Below are 17,267 nucleotides of genomic sequence, written 5' to 3' on the forward strand. Positions count from 1 at the left end.
AGTGCTTTACAAAAGGTGTGTGGGGAGTGGGAGTGGATATAAATGGTGTGGGTGGGTGTGGAAATGTGAGAGATTGTAGCACAACTAAAAGTGTGTGTGGATAGGGACCACAAAGTATCCACACACACTTTTAGTTGTGCTACAATCTCTCACATTTCCACACCCACCCACACCATTTATATCCACTCCCACTCCACAGATAACATTCCAATAGACACTGTTGTTAAGTATACCTTTTGCTTGCTTCATTCATTGTAACATCGCTGGAAGAAGAGATCAGTGTATCTCGAAAGCTCGCACAAATAAAAGCATTTCGTTAGCCACAGAACGGTATCATCTATTTATTTTTTGATTATATATATCTATCTATATATATACTAGCTGAGAGACCCGGCGTTGCCCGTGAGTTAAATTTCCCGCTAGGAAAGGGGGGGGGGGAGGGGGGGGGAAGTGGACAGGACGGGGACAGTGGACAGGAGGGGACAGTGGACAGGAGGGGACGGGGACAGTGGACAGGAGGGGACGGGGACAGTGGACAGGAGGGGACGGGGACAGTGGACAGGAGGGGGACGGGACAGTGGACAGGAGGGGGACGGGACAGTGGACAGGAGGGGGACGGGACAGTGGATAGGAGGGGGGGTGACAGTGGACAGGAGGGGGGTGACAGTGGACAGGAGGGGGGGGTGACAGTGGACAGGAGGGGGTTGACAGTGGACAGGAGGGGGACGGGACAGTGGACAGGAGGGGGACGGGACAGTGGACAGGAGGGCGTGAAAATGGACAGGAGGGCGGGTGACAGTGGACAGGAGGGGGGGTGACAGTGGACAGGAGGGGGGGGTGACAGTGGACAGGAGGGGGGATGACAGTGGACAGGAGGGAGGGTGACAGTGGACAGGAGGGGGGGGCAGTGGACAGGAGGGGGGGACAGTGGACAGCAGGGGGGTGGGTTGCTTAAAATTTGCGGGTCCCTCCTCTCCACTCCTGACCCCCTCCCCATGTGTAGCTCCGGTCCCCACCCTACAGTGTCTGACACACAGACAGTGAGACACACACACACACACACACACACAGTGTCACACACACACACACACACACACACACAGTGACACACACACAGTGACACACACAGTGACACACACACACACACACAGTGACACACACACACACACACACACACACACACACACACACAGTGACACACACACGTCACCTGTCGTTTCGGCCGCTGCCATCTTAGTTACTCCGCGAGGGAGGAAGGGGGTCCTTCCGGGCGCCGCCATCTTAGGTGCCGCGTGGCAGCTACAGGCTGGCTGTCCGGCCGCCGGGGAGGAGGGAGGTGAGTGGAGCGGGGGGGGAGGTGAGTGGAGCGGGGGGGGGGGGTGAGTGGAGCGGGGGGGGTGAGTGGAGCGGGGGGGAGGTGAGTGGAGCGGGGGGAGGTGAGTGGAGCGGGAGGAGGGAGGTGAGTGGAGCGGGGGGGAGGTGAGTGGAGCGGGGGGGAGGTGAGTGGAGCGGGGGGGAGGTGAGTGGAGCAGGGGGGAGGTGAGTGGAGCGGGAGAAGGGAGGTGAGTGGAGCGGGGGGGAGGTGAGTGGAGCGGGGGAGGTGAGTGGAGCGGGGGAGGTGAGTGGAGCGGGGGGGAGGTGAGTGGAGCGGGGGGGGAGGTGAGTGGAGCGGGGGGAGGTGAGTGGAGCGGGGGGGGGAGGTGAGTGGAGCGGGAGGAGGGAGGTGAGTGGAGCACACCGGGGAGGTGAGTGGAGCACACCAGGGAGGGGGGAGGTGAGTGGAGCACACCGGGGAGGTGAGTAGAGCACACCGGGGAGGTGAGTGGAGCACACCGGGGAGGGGGGGAGGTGAGTGGAGCACACCGGGGAGGGGGGGAGGTGAGTGGAGCACACCGGGGAGGGGGGGAGGTGAGTGGAGCACACCGGGGAGGGGGGCAGGTGAGTGGAGCACACCAGGGAGGGGGGGAGGTGAGTGGAGCACACGGGGAGGGGGGAGGTGAGTGGAGCACATCAGGGAGGGGGGAGGTGAGTGGAGCACACCGGGGAGGGGGGGAGGTGAGTGGAGCACACCGGGGAGGGGGGGAGGTGAGTGGAGCACACCAGGGAGGGGGGGAGGTGAGTGGAGCACACCGGGGAGGGGGGGAAGTGAGTGGAGGGAGGTGAGTGGAGCGCCGGTGGGGTGAGGGAGGTGAGTGTGATGGGGGGGGGGAGAGGACAGAGAGAGGTGTGTGTGTGTCTCTCCGAGGGGGAAGAGAGTGGCAGTTGGGGGAAGTCAGACCCACCAATCTGATTGGCCAGAGGCTGAGGACCAATCAGATTCACCGCAGCTAGTACCAACCATTCGATTTTATATATTAAGATATATGTATATGTATGTATGTATGTATGTACAATTTTCCTTTAATAAACTTGCAGTAAAAGCATAAGAATGTAGACAATGCTGTTAAAAATCAATATGACTATAAAAATTGATCTTTTTTACGAAAAATGAAAAAAAAATAGCCTGTAATAGTAATAATCCCCTCAGAACAGGGCATTATTGGCCAGGAATTCCCTGTTCTTTTGGGGATTATTACTTAAATATCACCACCGGAGACCCCCGGCATGAATCAGATGCATGAAAAATGCATTTACAGGCAACTTCATTACTTAGTGGCTAACCGCTAAGGCAATGAAGGGGTTAACCACCAGTGCCATGCTTATTGTGGGTAGCGGGGGTGGGTGACGGTGGTATTTGGCCCTTGGTGGGTGTTTAGGCCTTGCGGGGGGCTTGCGGGTGGACTTAACCCCTTCATTACCTTAGCGGTTAACCTCTAAGGTAATGAAGGGGTTAACTCCTCCCGCTACCCACCCGGTAGGCCTAAACACCAATCCTAGGGGCTACTACCCCCTTCACCCACCGCCGATACCCACAATACAAAAAAATACACACAATAGCCCTACTAACCACCTCCTAGGCCCCCAAAAACCATTACAATAGTTAATAAACAACAATACACAACCTACACACCCACCCCCTATGCCCCCACATAAAACCATTTTTTTTTTTTTTAGACACATGATTAATACCACAGGCAGGTGGGGATCCTCGGGTGGTACCCACGGGTGTCCACGGGCACCACGGGGGGTTCCCACGTGTGTCTGTGGGCCCTCGGGTGGTCGGCGTGGGCGTGGCCGTGATTGGCTAGCGGTTTTATTTATTTAATTGCTTTGTTGGCTAGTGCTTTTAATTTTTTCTTTCTGGGTGTTTAGGTGCTTGTTGAATCTGTTTTATTATTGTGTATTTTTGACATTCATGCTTTTGTATTAGTGTGACTATTGACTGTTATAGTAGCTTATCATGCCCATATTATATGGGTATGATGTACTACTATGCCACTCAATGGGTACAGGGTGGGTATAGTGGGTCTGGGATGAGTGGTTAGGCCCCTTGGGTGGGTAGTGGGGCAGGGTGGGTTAACCCCTTAATTACTATAGCGGTTATTAACCGCTAAGTTGATTAAGGGGTTAGGGGCCATTAGATTGTATTTTTTATGTATTGTTGCTGGCATCGGAGGACATGGCCCTGCAGTATGCTGACAAGGACGACCTTCATGTTGGCAGGGGTAAGTAGAACGTTTTTTATTTACTTTATTTATGCTGACTGGCTAATGTTTTGTTTAATAATGGGCAAATAATCTATTATCCATATCTATGTATTGGTTTTTACTACACATTTGAATTTAATTTTTCTTACTAGTTTAGATGAGCAGGGGGTCTCCGGGGCAGAACCGCATTGATTTGAGGTCCAGGGACCCCCTGCTTCCTGAGATACAGGTCCCGTTATGGGGTGCCGGTATCTCCTATGCATTGGAATGTCTCGGTCACGTGACGCGAGACATTTACATGCATAGGAGATACCGGCACCCCATTACGGGGTCTATCGCGGGAAGCAGGGTGTCCCCGGACCTGAAATCAACGCAGTTCTGCTCCGGAGACCCCCTGCTCATCTACAATAGTAAGAAAATGTAAATGAATATATTTTTATTTCGGCCGAGATTTTCGCAGAGAGAGAGGCGGCTTTCTCTCTGCAGCAGAATCAACTCGCCGGGTAAGCCCTTTTCGGAGGGCAGATCATGTCGTCGCCGGCTACTCGCCATGTTTGCAAATGTTGCTATCAATGGTATTCGGGGAGATATATATATATATATATATATATTATATAGATAGATGGATATATCCCCGAATACCATTGATAGCAACATTTGCAAACATGGCGAGTGTATATATATATATACACAAAAGGAAGAAAAAAGAACCTGCATAAGAGCACTCAGGTATACCGTAATGAAAATAACATTTTATTAATTGACACACAGAACATTAAAAAACAGTACAAGATTAATATATGGCAAGGACCCCTGACACGGACGCTACCCAAAAGAAACACTAGTGTATATAGGGTAGGTGAACTAACACTGTAGTCACCAATACCTAATGTAAACAATAATGGAATCGCCTGAATCCACAGTGGAGTAATAATCTGGCTATTGTGATTAAAGTAACTCTAGTTCAAAAAATATAGAGTAACAATTTCCAAGATGTCAAGAATATATTGAATGGACAAATCCGCATAAACATTGACTAGTTGCCCAATAGATAAATCTTCCACAACAAGCATAATATACAGCCTGTGAAAGCAAATTGTAGTCCAGACCCACAAAATAGTAACAATCTGTAGGTGAGTGATCCTCTCAAACTCTGAGGGTCACACAATGCACTCAATGTAACACATGAGATGTGTATAGTAAGCACACTTGGTCAAATGCAGAGTTCAGTAGCCAGTACACTGAAAAGAGGTGATACATTTCCAAAGACAGTGTTAGGTAGCATAATTACGTGTACTCCGGTAGGAGAATCATCCAGGGGTCCTGCCTAGCGCTCCCACTCCTAAGGTCACGTCAAACTCCATTTCAATTGCGCTTGTGTGCGCTTATGTACTAGCCTCAAATTTCTTCGTCTGCAGTAGCAGTGTAAAAAAAATGTTTTTCTATTTGTTTTGTCGCACAGGTACGGACTGCGCTTGGTGTACAGATGTAAATGGTATGTACTAAAAAAAAAAGAATAGTTCTGTGTCTCAAACTTCATTTAATGTGCATCAAAATCGTCCACAAAATTCAACTTGTTGTAAACCCTAAAAAGACTCTTTATAGTGTAAGCACAGAATGAAGTTGCTATGTATCAACTCCAAAGTTTGACGCGGCACGGATGTATATAGATGTATTATTTTCACAGTACAGGCGGTCCTCAGTCTTCGGACCCAATCCGTTCCGTCAAACCACGGCGGATAGTGAAACCGGCGGATTGCAAATCCAATGTTAATCCGCGGCCGCGCGCATCGGATAATGCGTTCCGACTTTGGATAATGCGTTCTGCGGAAAGCATTATGACGTGTCGAAAAATGAAATGATAGGTACCGGGTGAGCTCCGGTGTATACTTCACTAATTACTGATATTTCCTTACAGTATAGCAGTTTAACAAAAAATACACACAATTCTGATTTCATTTAAATTGCATCAATCTGGTATTCAACATGAGCGATGCGTCAAAAATAATGTGGAACAAATGATCCCTTATTTATGAAGTCTTCATACATACGACGCACATTTTTTAAGGTTTGTTCTACTTTTTAGCACTGAAATATTGAGGCTCAAGAAGACGCGTTTATATCCAATCTTTGGTACATGTTTCAAGTTTGCTTCAGAATTTCAGATATTTTTATAAGCAATTTTTTAAATGATGGCAAGGATATGTATGTATGTTTTTATTTACAGTATATAGCGCCATTAATGTGCATAGCGCTTCACAGCAGTAATACACGTGACAATCATATAAATAACAAATAATACAAATGACACATGGGAATAAGCGCCTCGAAATAAAAGTGACATTTAGGAAAAGGAGTCCCTGCTCCGAAGAGCTTACAATCTAAATGAAGTCTACATACAGTAGCAACGCGACATGGAATTTACAACATATACTCGTTCTGACAGGCGCATGTTCCTAAATCCAGGAAGATTGCATTAGGGACTCCAATATTGCTGAATTTTAAAGCACTTTTTAAAAATATCAACAGTTGTACAGAAAAATACCCCCCACCCCCCTTTTCTTCTCCCTATGCCTCTCCTTTCTCACTTACCCCATGGCCATGCTACCCCTTCCTCTCATAACCACAGGCTCCCTATTCCTTTTTTTACCCCTCTCACCCCATGCCCACGTCTTTGCCCATGCCTTTCTCTCTGCTGCCCGCATGCCAATCTCACTCTTACAGCCTTGCTCCCCCTTTCTCTCGCCCCAATGCCACCCTATTTCTTTCTCACCCCCCTCCTCTTTCTTTCCGATCCCGCCCCTCTTCCTTTCTCATCCCCATGCCCTCCTCTTTCTCTCTCACTCCCATGTGCCCCCACTTTCTCCCTTACCCCCCCATGCCCCCAATTCTTCTCCCCTTTCTTCCCCGATTACAAGCAGCAGGCTGGCTGGGATATTCTGCAACTGTCTCTTTAAGAGGCAGTACATAAGCAGGCAAGCCACCCTCCCGCCCCCCCCCCCCCCCCTCCTCCCATGACATCACCAGCTCTGCTGAGAAGGGGAGGCGGGGAGGGGATGTTTGCAGAGCCCTGCAGTCACTGAAGTGAGAGGGGGGCAGAGCACACACGTGTTGCCATCCAAGAGGTGGATCAGCAGGACCCCTCCACTTACAGCGCCCCGGACTGTAGACTTTCACGCTAGGCCCAAAGCTATGGATGGTCACCCCGGGCCTGACTTGTCACAGTCTGCCTGTGTGACAGGAGAGGAGATGCGCAGTTTATATTTACACGCGTGCGTATGATTGCTGGGAAGTGGCAGGATCCTCCTCCCGCCCACCCCTCCTCCTGCTCCCCTCCTCCTTTCTCGGAAGCACTGAGTAACAAGAAACATTCGTAGTGGGGCTGACAGGTGAAGTGAGCCAACCAAACGGACACCCCCCCCCCCCCGCCCCCCACGCCTGCAGTTGCCGAGGGCGCACATGCCCGTAGACGGCGACGACGGTTTGCCATTCGTCTGGCGGGGGCGCTCGTGCACGTGGAGGGCAAAGACGGGAGCTGGGGGGCGAGACCCGTGCACAGTCCGCTGTGAGTAAAAGGGCCGGGTGAACGGGGCAGTACGGATAATTCGGCTGGATAGACCTTTTTTTAAAATAATATTTAAATAAGCTGAGAGGGGCTAGTAAGGGCTGGGAATGGTATCACGTGTAACCTGCTGGGAACGATCTGCTCATTAACCTACTTATTTTATATACACATTTCTTCTGCTACTCCTGTCACCATTTTATTTCCATTATTTCTTCTTTTTTTATTCTCACTGCCACTTGTTAGCATGAACACTGGTAAAACATCTCTGCCACCGGTCTGAACGAGTGTTTCTACCAGCAGCTGGTACAGTTATTCAGACCCTCTCAGGGAGGATACGAGGGTCTCGCAGAAGTTTTAAGGATGCAAATAAGGTGTTTCTGGTTTTCTAGGATTTTATTATTGCCCTGCCACCCAGCATTAACCCCATTCACATTGTCAGTTGCACATGTTGTAAATGTGTCATGTGGTGCAAATTCTGCATAGTCCAAACTTTCCACCTGCTATAGAGCAAAACTAAATATGAAGTACAAAAACAATGTTTTAAAAAATATATATATTTACACTCTCTCCCTCTCAACACGGACCAGACACCCATGGTTGGCGTTCGTCCCCATAGCAAGTTGGTAAAGTCCAGGAGCAGCGGTGAAGCAACCCTTTCTGTCACCGCGATCCTTACACCTGCAGATTCACAGGGCCAAGGGCGAGAGAGAGAACCTCCCCAACATCCCACTTGTATACCCTTGTGGAAGGTTCTGAGGCTGATAGAATACCTGTCTTCTCTGGGAGCCTCCCGAGGTCTACAAGACATCACATACCCAGTACTGTTGTTCTCATCATGTTCCCATAGCAACTACTGTTGCTATTTAGTTTTAACAACTTATATCCCTAAAGACTCCCAAGAGCAAACCATCTTACCACTCCAACCATAATGTCCAAGGTAGATGTGCACACCAGCTAAACAGTCTAATAGAAACAGGGTACAACTGCAGGTTGGCACAGGTAGTGCTGTATAGTAGAACAAACATCCAAAGAGACGGGAACTCACCACTATGCAGTTTTACTAAATGGATCAATGATTTGGCCCCTCTGGGGCCTTTGTCAAACTCCATTATTAACTTCAGCAAAATCGATGTCTCTTTAACTGTGTCTCACTCTCCAGCCATGTGAATGTAATATTCACAACGTCACATAGAACATGTTCATGTCCGCCCCCTTAACCTAGTCATAGTTCTTTATAGCCTTCTATATCTGAGCCTGAAGTCCCAGCTGCTATGTATTGTGCTGCCTGCTCTGTCCTTCTTCGCCCAATAAGTCTTCATGAAGAACTGTCTTTTGGCAGCCATCTTTAATTTGACATGAACCTTGCAGTGCAGGTCGCTCTGGCCTGGCACAGAGCCCCTAGCTTCCTTCTCCCAGAGTGTCACTGTATCAGTCAGTGTCTGTCCCCTCTCTGTCACAATGTGCTGTAAATAATAACTTGAATCATAATAACTTTATTTCATACTGTATATCACTTTTCTCCCATTGGGGCTCAAAGCGCGTCAGTTACAGCATAGTGCGCTGTACGGAGCACTTAGGAATTTTACAGACACAGTCCCTGCCCAGATGAGTTTACAACCTATGATTTTGGTGTCTGAGGCACAGGGAGATAAAGTGACTTTGGTGTCTGAGGCACATGGAGCTGACACCGAGAATTGAACCAGGTTCCTCTGATTCAAACCCAGTATCCTTGTTTAGAGAGTCAGTGTCTTTAATCACACTCCTTCTCCAAGTGTAGATTGCAACGCTGTGCAAGTCCCAGCTTTGCCTGGCACACCTGTGCCATGTGCCCAGCCCCTCCACATCTATGACACTGCCTGTTGCAAAGGTCTCAAGGGCTGATGTGTAGCTGCTCTCTCTTTCCTAACCAGGAGCAATGACTTGGGGACCTAGAAGACCTCCACACTTAGCGGCGGTTTTACATATCTGCCGCCCTTAGGCACTTGCCAGTGTCTGCCGCTTACTCCAGCCGCCCTGCCTTCTCCTTCAGAATCCAGCGTCAAATGCCACTCTGGACGTTACCATGGTAACGCGAAAGCATGATGTCGCGACGTCAAGGTTGCCATGGCAACAAGATGCCGTGTGACGTCTGCAGCGTCATTTGGCGCTCAATTTTTAAGGAGAAGCAGAAGGGAGACGATTGGCACAGCTAAGTAAGTCCTTCCCGTTAGGTCCGATAGACCTGAGAGTGCGGCAAATGGGGGCGGACATTTTTGCCGCCTTCAAATTTTGCCGCCTTAGGCCCGGGCCTAAAGGGAAATCAGACACTGTCCACACAGCTGCCGTCACCTCCCTGCACAGCTCTACTGACTGGCTCTGCATCTCTCATTATCAGCTGTATGGCTATGCTGGGATCAGAGGGGCCGTCCTGCGGTACCCCTGGCTTACTCCATGTTAATACTCTTAGCCTCCTCCCAGCAGGTTATAGTCTCTCTCTTTACTTGCATGAAGGTCTTAGGCTGGGGTCAGCCTATGCTGAGCATTGTTTTCTCAGTCCCTCCCGTCTCCCCGCTGTGTGTCGTTTCTCAGCCGCTGTGCGTTTGAAAGATTAGTGGAAGAAAGGTCGATTTTAAGTTTAATTTTTTGAGATAATGCTTAAAACCAGATTAATGTATACGTTTATAATGAGAGGAGAAGAGGTCCTATCAGGAAGCTTTCTCAGACACCCACCAAGAGTGTGAGGGAAAGTTCCAGCAAAGGATACAGTAAAGGAGCATTCAGACAGACAGAAAGATACTCTAGAGAGAGTTTTCTTGTGAAGTGTGATGGAGAAAAGTTTGAGGACAGCCAGGGGTGGTCATTCGTGTCAAATAAAGAAAAACCTGGCGCCAAATAGTCAGTGGAATGTCCTGTACTCCTCAAGGGATCCGCACACTTGCTCGACAGACCATGCAAAGAAAAGAACACAAACAAACAAAAATCATAGCGCAACACTGTAGGGTAAGCAGTACTGCACTAATACACACAAACAGTTAAGAATCCTAGCGATTATTAAAATAATTATTTATTAAAAAGAACTATGCCAAGACCGACAATGGCAAATACAAGGAACCGCAGGTCATCCGGAGCACAAAAATTGGAGCCCTACTTACATACAGCAAGGTTTAAGCTCGCATGGTAGGAACAAGTCCTAGGTAGAGATGATCTCCCTGGCAGGTGATGCCTCTGCTCCACTGCGGCTCAGACACCAGTCAGTCCTTACGATGGTAACCGGAACAGCTCCGGCCGTGGGGGCTGGTGTGCGGGGTCCACAGCTCTGCACCGCGTGTAGACACACGCCTCACTTCCTCCTACGGAGCAACAGGAAGTCTCTGCGCGCCCGCGCGCGATAGTGCCCGTTGCCTTAAAGGAACAGCTGGCAGGCTGAAGGGAAAGTTGGGCTCCAAGGCCAAATGTCCTTAAACGTCCAAAGTCAGTCAAATAGTGGCTGTGCCACTAGCCCTACGCGTTTCGTAGATGTCACTCTACTTCCTCAGGGGCCCCTGAGGAAGTAGAGTGACATCTACGAAACGCGTAGGGCTAGTGGCACAGCCACTATTTGACTGACTTTGGACGTTTAAGGACATTTGGCCTTGGAGCCCAACTTTCCCTTCAGCCTGCCAGCTGTTCCTTTAAGGCAACGGGCACTATCGCGCGCGGGCGCGCAGAGACTTCCTGTTGCTCCGTAGGAGGAAGTGAGGCGTGTGTCTACACGCGGTGCAGAGCTGTGGACCCCGCACACCAGCCCCCACGGCCGGAGCTGTTCCGGTTACCATCGTAAGGACTGACTGGTGTCTGAGCCGCAGTGGAGCAGAGGCATCACCTGCCAGGGAGATCATCTCTACCTAGGACTTGTTCCTACCATGCGAGCTTAAACCTTGCTGTATGTAAGTAGGGCTCCAATTTTTGTGCTCCGGATGACCTGCGGTTCCTTGTATTTGCCATTGTCGGTCTTGGCATAGTTCTTTTTAATAAATAATTATTTTAATAATCGCTAGGATTCTTAACTGTTTGTGTGTATTAGTGCAGTACTGCTTACCCTACAGTGTTGCGCTATGATTTTTGTTTGTTTGTGTTCTTTTCTTTGCATGGTCTGTCGAGCAAGTGTGCGGATCCCTTGAGGAGTACAGGACATTCCACTGACTATTTGGCGCCAGGTTTTTCTTTATTTTGGTTTATTCTGTTAGTACTGGCAGTATCACCGGGCAGCCATCCTTTATTATAAGTTTTTTAATATCACACTGTGTATTACACTTTAGCGCTAGTTCACATTTTTTTTCTTCACCATTCGTGTCAAATACAACAGTCAAGAATAATTAAAAGTATGGCCCTCAGGATTTTGTCTTGAGTAGAGTTGGTCATCCAAGGAGCGTTAGGCTGATTGGCATGAAATCCATGCTTTGGGTGGCAAGGAGTGAGTTGGGAAAAAAGGAATACAATCTGCTCAAGAAAAATTAATGAATGAGATTAACCAACATTGAGAGGGTATTTGAACTATCATTGGGTTTCTTAAGAATTGGAGTGATGTGTGTTTGAGAGAATAAGATTAAAAGGGACCCATGTCCCGAGAGATTGAAGACAAGTTAAAGTGAGAATACTCATAAGAAAGAACTGGGAAGGTAGCTATGAAGGAGAAGTGAGAGATTTTATCATCTAGTAAACTTTTCATTAACTGAAATTGAACATGGATATAATGGTTAGTGTTTGGTGTGGTAGTTAGAAGGGGGCTTGTAGGGGGAAAAAAGCAATAATGTGTATCTTTGTTTTCCCTTCATTTCTTTTTAAGTAGGTAGGCCCTGAACCGTGAAGGATGGGAGTTAATTGTGGAGAATACGGGTTGGGGGTTAAAGCATATCAGGAAAGGAAAATAGTGTTTTGCAAGGATGACAATAGTACTGTAGGTTATCGAAAGAGGAGCTTGATGTTGACTTGAGGAGAGTGTGATTAAATATAAAGTCTACTAAATATGTGAAACGTGATCTACACGGGAAAATGAGCTGGGGATGATGGGAGTGGAGAAGGGGGTGATTTGTATTTTGCAAGTTCAATGATATGTGATGTGATTTATATAGGGGGAATAATAGAAAGGGAGGAAAGGTCAAAAGGGGGTAGGTACTGTACATATGGAAAGGGAAAGCCGTGTCAAGAAATATTAAGGTCAATGGCTTAAGTATATAATTACTTCTGATAAGAAAAAGCAAGTTATATCCTGCTATTCAATATGCCAGATGCTTTTCTGCTAAAGTAAGTCCCTATGTTTAACACTTACCCTAAAACCCCTTAAATTAACCCCTAACCACTAAAAAAAACCCTTAAATTAACCCCCTAATCAGTAGTAAAACTTACCTTAGTAGTGTCCGGCGGCGTCAGAGGTTCCAGTTGCGGATCGGCTGTGGCAGAGAGTCGGTCTGTAGCCGAATGCGGGCGGTCATTCGTTCATGGTGAAACAGCCGCGACTAAATGTCCCATTTCCTTCTAGATCTCCTGAAGTCACCATTTTCGGCCAAAATTACCCATCGAAGTCTATGGGGATTTTCATCCGAAAAATGCCCTGACTGCCCCTTCAGCAGATATAGAATGACCCCCTAAAGGTGTAGAATGGTAGTGGGTGACTTAATAGGAAACAGTGTGGTTAGATGATTGCATTTTGTGTGTGACCAAGATTAGGGGTGATGTCCACTGCAAGGAGCTGAAGAAGTGGGGCATGGTGCAGGATTTTGGGATGAAGAGATATTCTATTAAAGGCATTTATTTGGGGGGGGGGGGGGAATGTCTGAAGAAAGCTGTAAAGCTCATAGGAACAGAAAAGTGGGGAGGGAAATTATCCTAAACTAACTTGCCAAGAAGAAGAGAAGGCAAGCGATTCACGTTTCCGGGTGGTAAAGATAATTATACAATGAAACGGCAGTGCAAAGTGCCTTTTTATGGCTTGTGGAGAACATGCTTCTTATTGAAACAGCATGTACAATGGTACGGTAAATAAATAGGGGACAGTGATTGCCCTGTTTTATTTTTGTGGTTTGCCAGGAAAGCAGAACACTGGCAAATCGCAGTCCCCAGGAAATCCAGCAATTGGTCACATTGATGTAGACATGGCTGCTTATTCTTGTGAGCCACAGAAAGTATTTTTTTGTTTGTTTTTGCCAAGGCTGCGGGGAAACATTAGTTGGGATGTACCCATTATACCCCTTACAGTGCTCCACACTACCCTTACTCATAGAGTGGTGACGGGAAAGCATATGGGGCACATCTGCAGCATTGGGGGTCTTTCCCAGTGACATCATAAGATTCCCCTTTGTTGAGGACAGAGGGAGACGTGATAGAACGGCAATCGAGCCAAAACAAGATGGCAGCCCGCCATTCAAAACTGACCAAAGTTTAACCCTGTCCTCGTGTGGTCCGCGTGTGCCACAACATTCATAGAAGAAAGGAGGTCAGGCTGAATAATCCCAGAGTTGTAGCACTTTGTTTTTTCATTACAAGTCATTAAGCATATTACTGTAACTTGTTGTGGTTTGAGTTCACAAGGTGTTGTGGGCCTTTCTGCAAGTCATTGTGTTCCGAAAAGGGTAATACCGGCGGTGTCTGAAATGCAATGCAAGCTGAATTCCCTCCCAGGCCTTTGTTTTGAGAGATGATGGCGTTCTGGGTTCAGTATTTGAATGATTACTGTTTAAACCAATTAGGAAGAATCAAACAAGAGACACTCATTGAAGTATAATAAAAAGGTGTCGGAGGACCGTAAAATAAAACAATTTAATTGGTGATTGTCACAACTTTTCTTTATAATGGCACTTGGTTATTTGTGCTTACCATCTGTTAATATTCTGTACCTTTTGAGCAACCAGTATTTCGTCACATTAAAATCATTAAATATGAGGGTGATGTTTTCTTGAAGTTTACATTTTGAAGTGTTAAAGTTGTGTAATCAGGCATAAGATCATAGGGGGTCCATGTTAACATGGATTTGAAGCAAAAGGTGACGTGTTCATTTGCATGTTATTTCCCAGAATCCCTAGCTGCAGTGGAAGCGTTGTATGCTAGGAGATAATGGTGACAAGCAGGGGTTGCAAAGCTGTCTGAGACGTGACTGTGCTCACAAGTGATATTTTTATTTGCTGAAGTGTTCATAGTAATTTTAAGGCTTTATATTTTATATTCACTTCCAGGAAACAAAAACGCTGGCTGGCCAGCCACTGCTTAAGGAGAATACCAATCTGAGGCACTCTGTTACGTTTGAAAAAAAGCTATTTATTTCAGGCTGGACTACCAATGTAGTGATCATACGGTTGTTTTGGAAATTGCTGCTTATCCATATTTGTTATTTTACACAAGCCACCTTAATCTGGTTATATTATACTGTTGCCTGCATGCATTGGTCCTTGGTACCGTTTTTTTTTTTTAAGAAGACTTACCCTTTTCTTCCTTTCACACATATAACCAGGGGTAGCAAAAGCTCAACACCAACAGAAAACTGAAGCGTAATAATGGGCAGAATTGTTGTGGGGTTCATCTTGAAGACAATCGGCAAGGTCGAAAAAATGCGAGCGCTCCGAGCGACATTATTGTTCCAGTAAATCCGCTCCCCATCCATTTGCCAGTTGCAGTGCCTGTGCTCCGGACTCGTATGTCTTCAGGCGTCAATGGCAACCCTAAGGAGGCACTTGATAAAAGAATTCAATCCGTACATCACGTGCAACATCTGCCGAGGTTACCTTATCAAGCCAACCACAGTGACCGAGTGCCTGCACACGTGTGAGTAACCAGAGGGATGTTTGGGGAATTAGATGCTTACTAGTTGAGTTAAAGCTCATAGGAGAGTCATTGAAAATGTGGGTTATCGCACCGCAATCCCGTGTTATCTGCCATTCAAGTCTATGGCAGTTAATGAGGAATTTCATTGTGAGATCCCCCATCTGTGCCTAGTGAACCCCAGTCATAATTGCGTGTGACCTCATTAAACTAACCACAGCGTTTCAGTGGCCCTGATGGTTGTGGACAAATTGTGATGGTTTTTGGGAGATGTGGTACCACTACTTTTTTTACAACCTATACTTTCGCAGTTTCAAAGATCTTTGCTTCTTGTCAGGATATTTTGAAATGAGGCACAGTACCACCATTTGTGCAATACCACTTTGACTGCTGACTGATAATATGAATGTAATGCTCTGTGGATCAGGGCCTAGCCCAAAGAGTTTATTATAGGAACTGGATAATTCAGAGAACCCATTGTTCTGTATGTTGACTTAGCAAATTATCCATATTCAAAGGCAGCGTAAGGTTTAACAATAGAGGCGTTGCCAAGAATAATAGCTACGACACACTGATTTGATAAGAGCTATATGAAAACCATGGGAATTTCTTTAAGAATATCTCAATTTTGGAGATGAACCCATAGTTCTTATCATATAGTCTCGTATTCATGGACACCACAGAATGTCCCACTATAGATGAGGTTGATGGTTACTGACTGGCATTTTTGGCAATAGGACCATTAATATTATATGTGGTTTGTGCTGTAAAAGAGCACCTCATAAATTAGTCTAAGTAAACCTTGAGCCTTTTTGACATTCATAAATCCTTTAAGCAAGTAACCTTCTGAGCTCATGCCATATACTACTGTCCAGTGATCTTAAAATGTAAACCACATCCTATTAAACACTATGGGGACATTAATTAAGTGTCGATGTGGGTTAGCGCACCCGATCCGGCGTTAACGGTCACTTCTGTTTCGATCGGTCTGGCCGCTCCATTGAAGCACTCAGCCCGAACGGCTCTTAGAAAACACGCAGGTGGTCAGGATGTCCGACACACAGACCCCTGCTGTTCCTAGGCCATTCCATACCAACTACATACCAGTACACAAGGGTACGTAAAGATAAAAGGTGTAACCACACGCCGGGACCAAAAAAATAAAACAGCTTTACCAAACTAATTGGCGTCCTCAAACTAATCTAACCATGCTAAAAGCAAAGATGTGGCTTTTATTTGTCTGGGGATTAAAGCAGCAGTCCAAGCAACGTTTGTTTGTTTTTTCAATAGGTTTGAAGCAGGGGGTCTCCGGAGCTGGACCGTGTTGATTTCCGCTCTGGGGACTACCTGCTTCCCGAAATAGTTGCCTCGGAATGAAATGCCGGTAGCATCCCCGGCTGGGGTAGTTGGAGATATTGAAATGGCGGTTTACATGTCCCGCTTTACACAGGCCAATAGGAAGCTGTGACGTCATCCTTTGTGTCTTCCTATTGGCCCGCGTGATCGAGCGCTCTATACTGCAGAGAGATACTAACACCCCCTACGGGAGGTAAGTATCTCCGAGAAACAAGGGGTCCCCAGAGCTGAAATCAACATGGTTCGGCTCCGGAGACGCCCTGCTTCAAAGCTTGGACTGCTCCATCAATAACAACACATTGCATTACTTCAAGGCCTCTGGGTGTTTAATCCAGCATTTCCTCTACCCTTGGCCCACCCTGTCCTTACAAGAGCCACTACAGATTGGGGGGTGGGAGAGAGGAGGCTCTGGCCATGCAAAGTCGTTTTGAACACACAGGAGGGTGAAATGAATGCGTTTTGATCAGGGAATGATCCACGGAAACTCCCTTTCACTTCAGTGGAGTTTCCATGGAGCAGAGCCTTGATTGGTGATATCTCCGGTTAATGAATAAACCCCACAGTGATATCAGACTAAAGGGAGCAGCCAGAATAAATCAGACCCCGCCCAAGCCTCCACTTACTATGTTTACAAACTCGTTTAAAAAACATACTTCTAGGTGTCTGATCTTGGTAAAAAAAAAAAAAAAGGCATCAATCACTTAGATTTGACTGTGCAGACAAATAGGATATTGGTTAAATGCCCCAAAGGCTGGTCTGGCTCGGGGCATTTGTGATGCTTTGAACTAAGTATCACCCATGTCATTTTGAACACGTTTTGAATAGCTTTCGCACGTGTCAATTCAGTCCCCAGAGACTCACTGTGAAAGTATAGCCGCAAATATCACTCGGTGTAACATGAACGCTGCTGTAGTTTGGGGCGAGTTGCAGATCACGGATCCCTGGGGCTGGGAAATGACTGCTCTGTCTTTAGTAAATACATCATGTAT

General features: G+C 47.0%; 1 protein-coding gene across 2 annotated transcripts in view; it reads left to right on the forward strand.

Moving 5' to 3' along the window:
* The first annotated feature begins 6,615 nt into the window (after nt 1-6,615).
* PCGF5 (polycomb group ring finger 5) overlaps nt 6,616-17,267 on the forward strand; it is a 56,635-nt gene continuing 45,983 nt past the window's right edge. The window contains exons 1-2 of one of the 2 annotated variants that reach the window (XM_075612857.1): nt 6,616-6,976; nt 14,615-14,925. In XM_075612857.1, coding sequence (XP_075468972.1) covers nt 14,814-14,925 — 112 coding nt within the window. In that variant the 5' untranslated portion in view covers nt 6,616-6,976; nt 14,615-14,813. The other variant, XM_075612855.1, reaches the window with a different exon arrangement.

This window comes from Ascaphus truei, chromosome 8 (assembly GCF_040206685.1).
Source record: "Ascaphus truei isolate aAscTru1 chromosome 8, aAscTru1.hap1, whole genome shotgun sequence".
In the NCBI taxonomy this organism is placed as follows: Eukaryota; Metazoa; Chordata; class Amphibia; order Anura; family Ascaphidae; genus Ascaphus; species Ascaphus truei.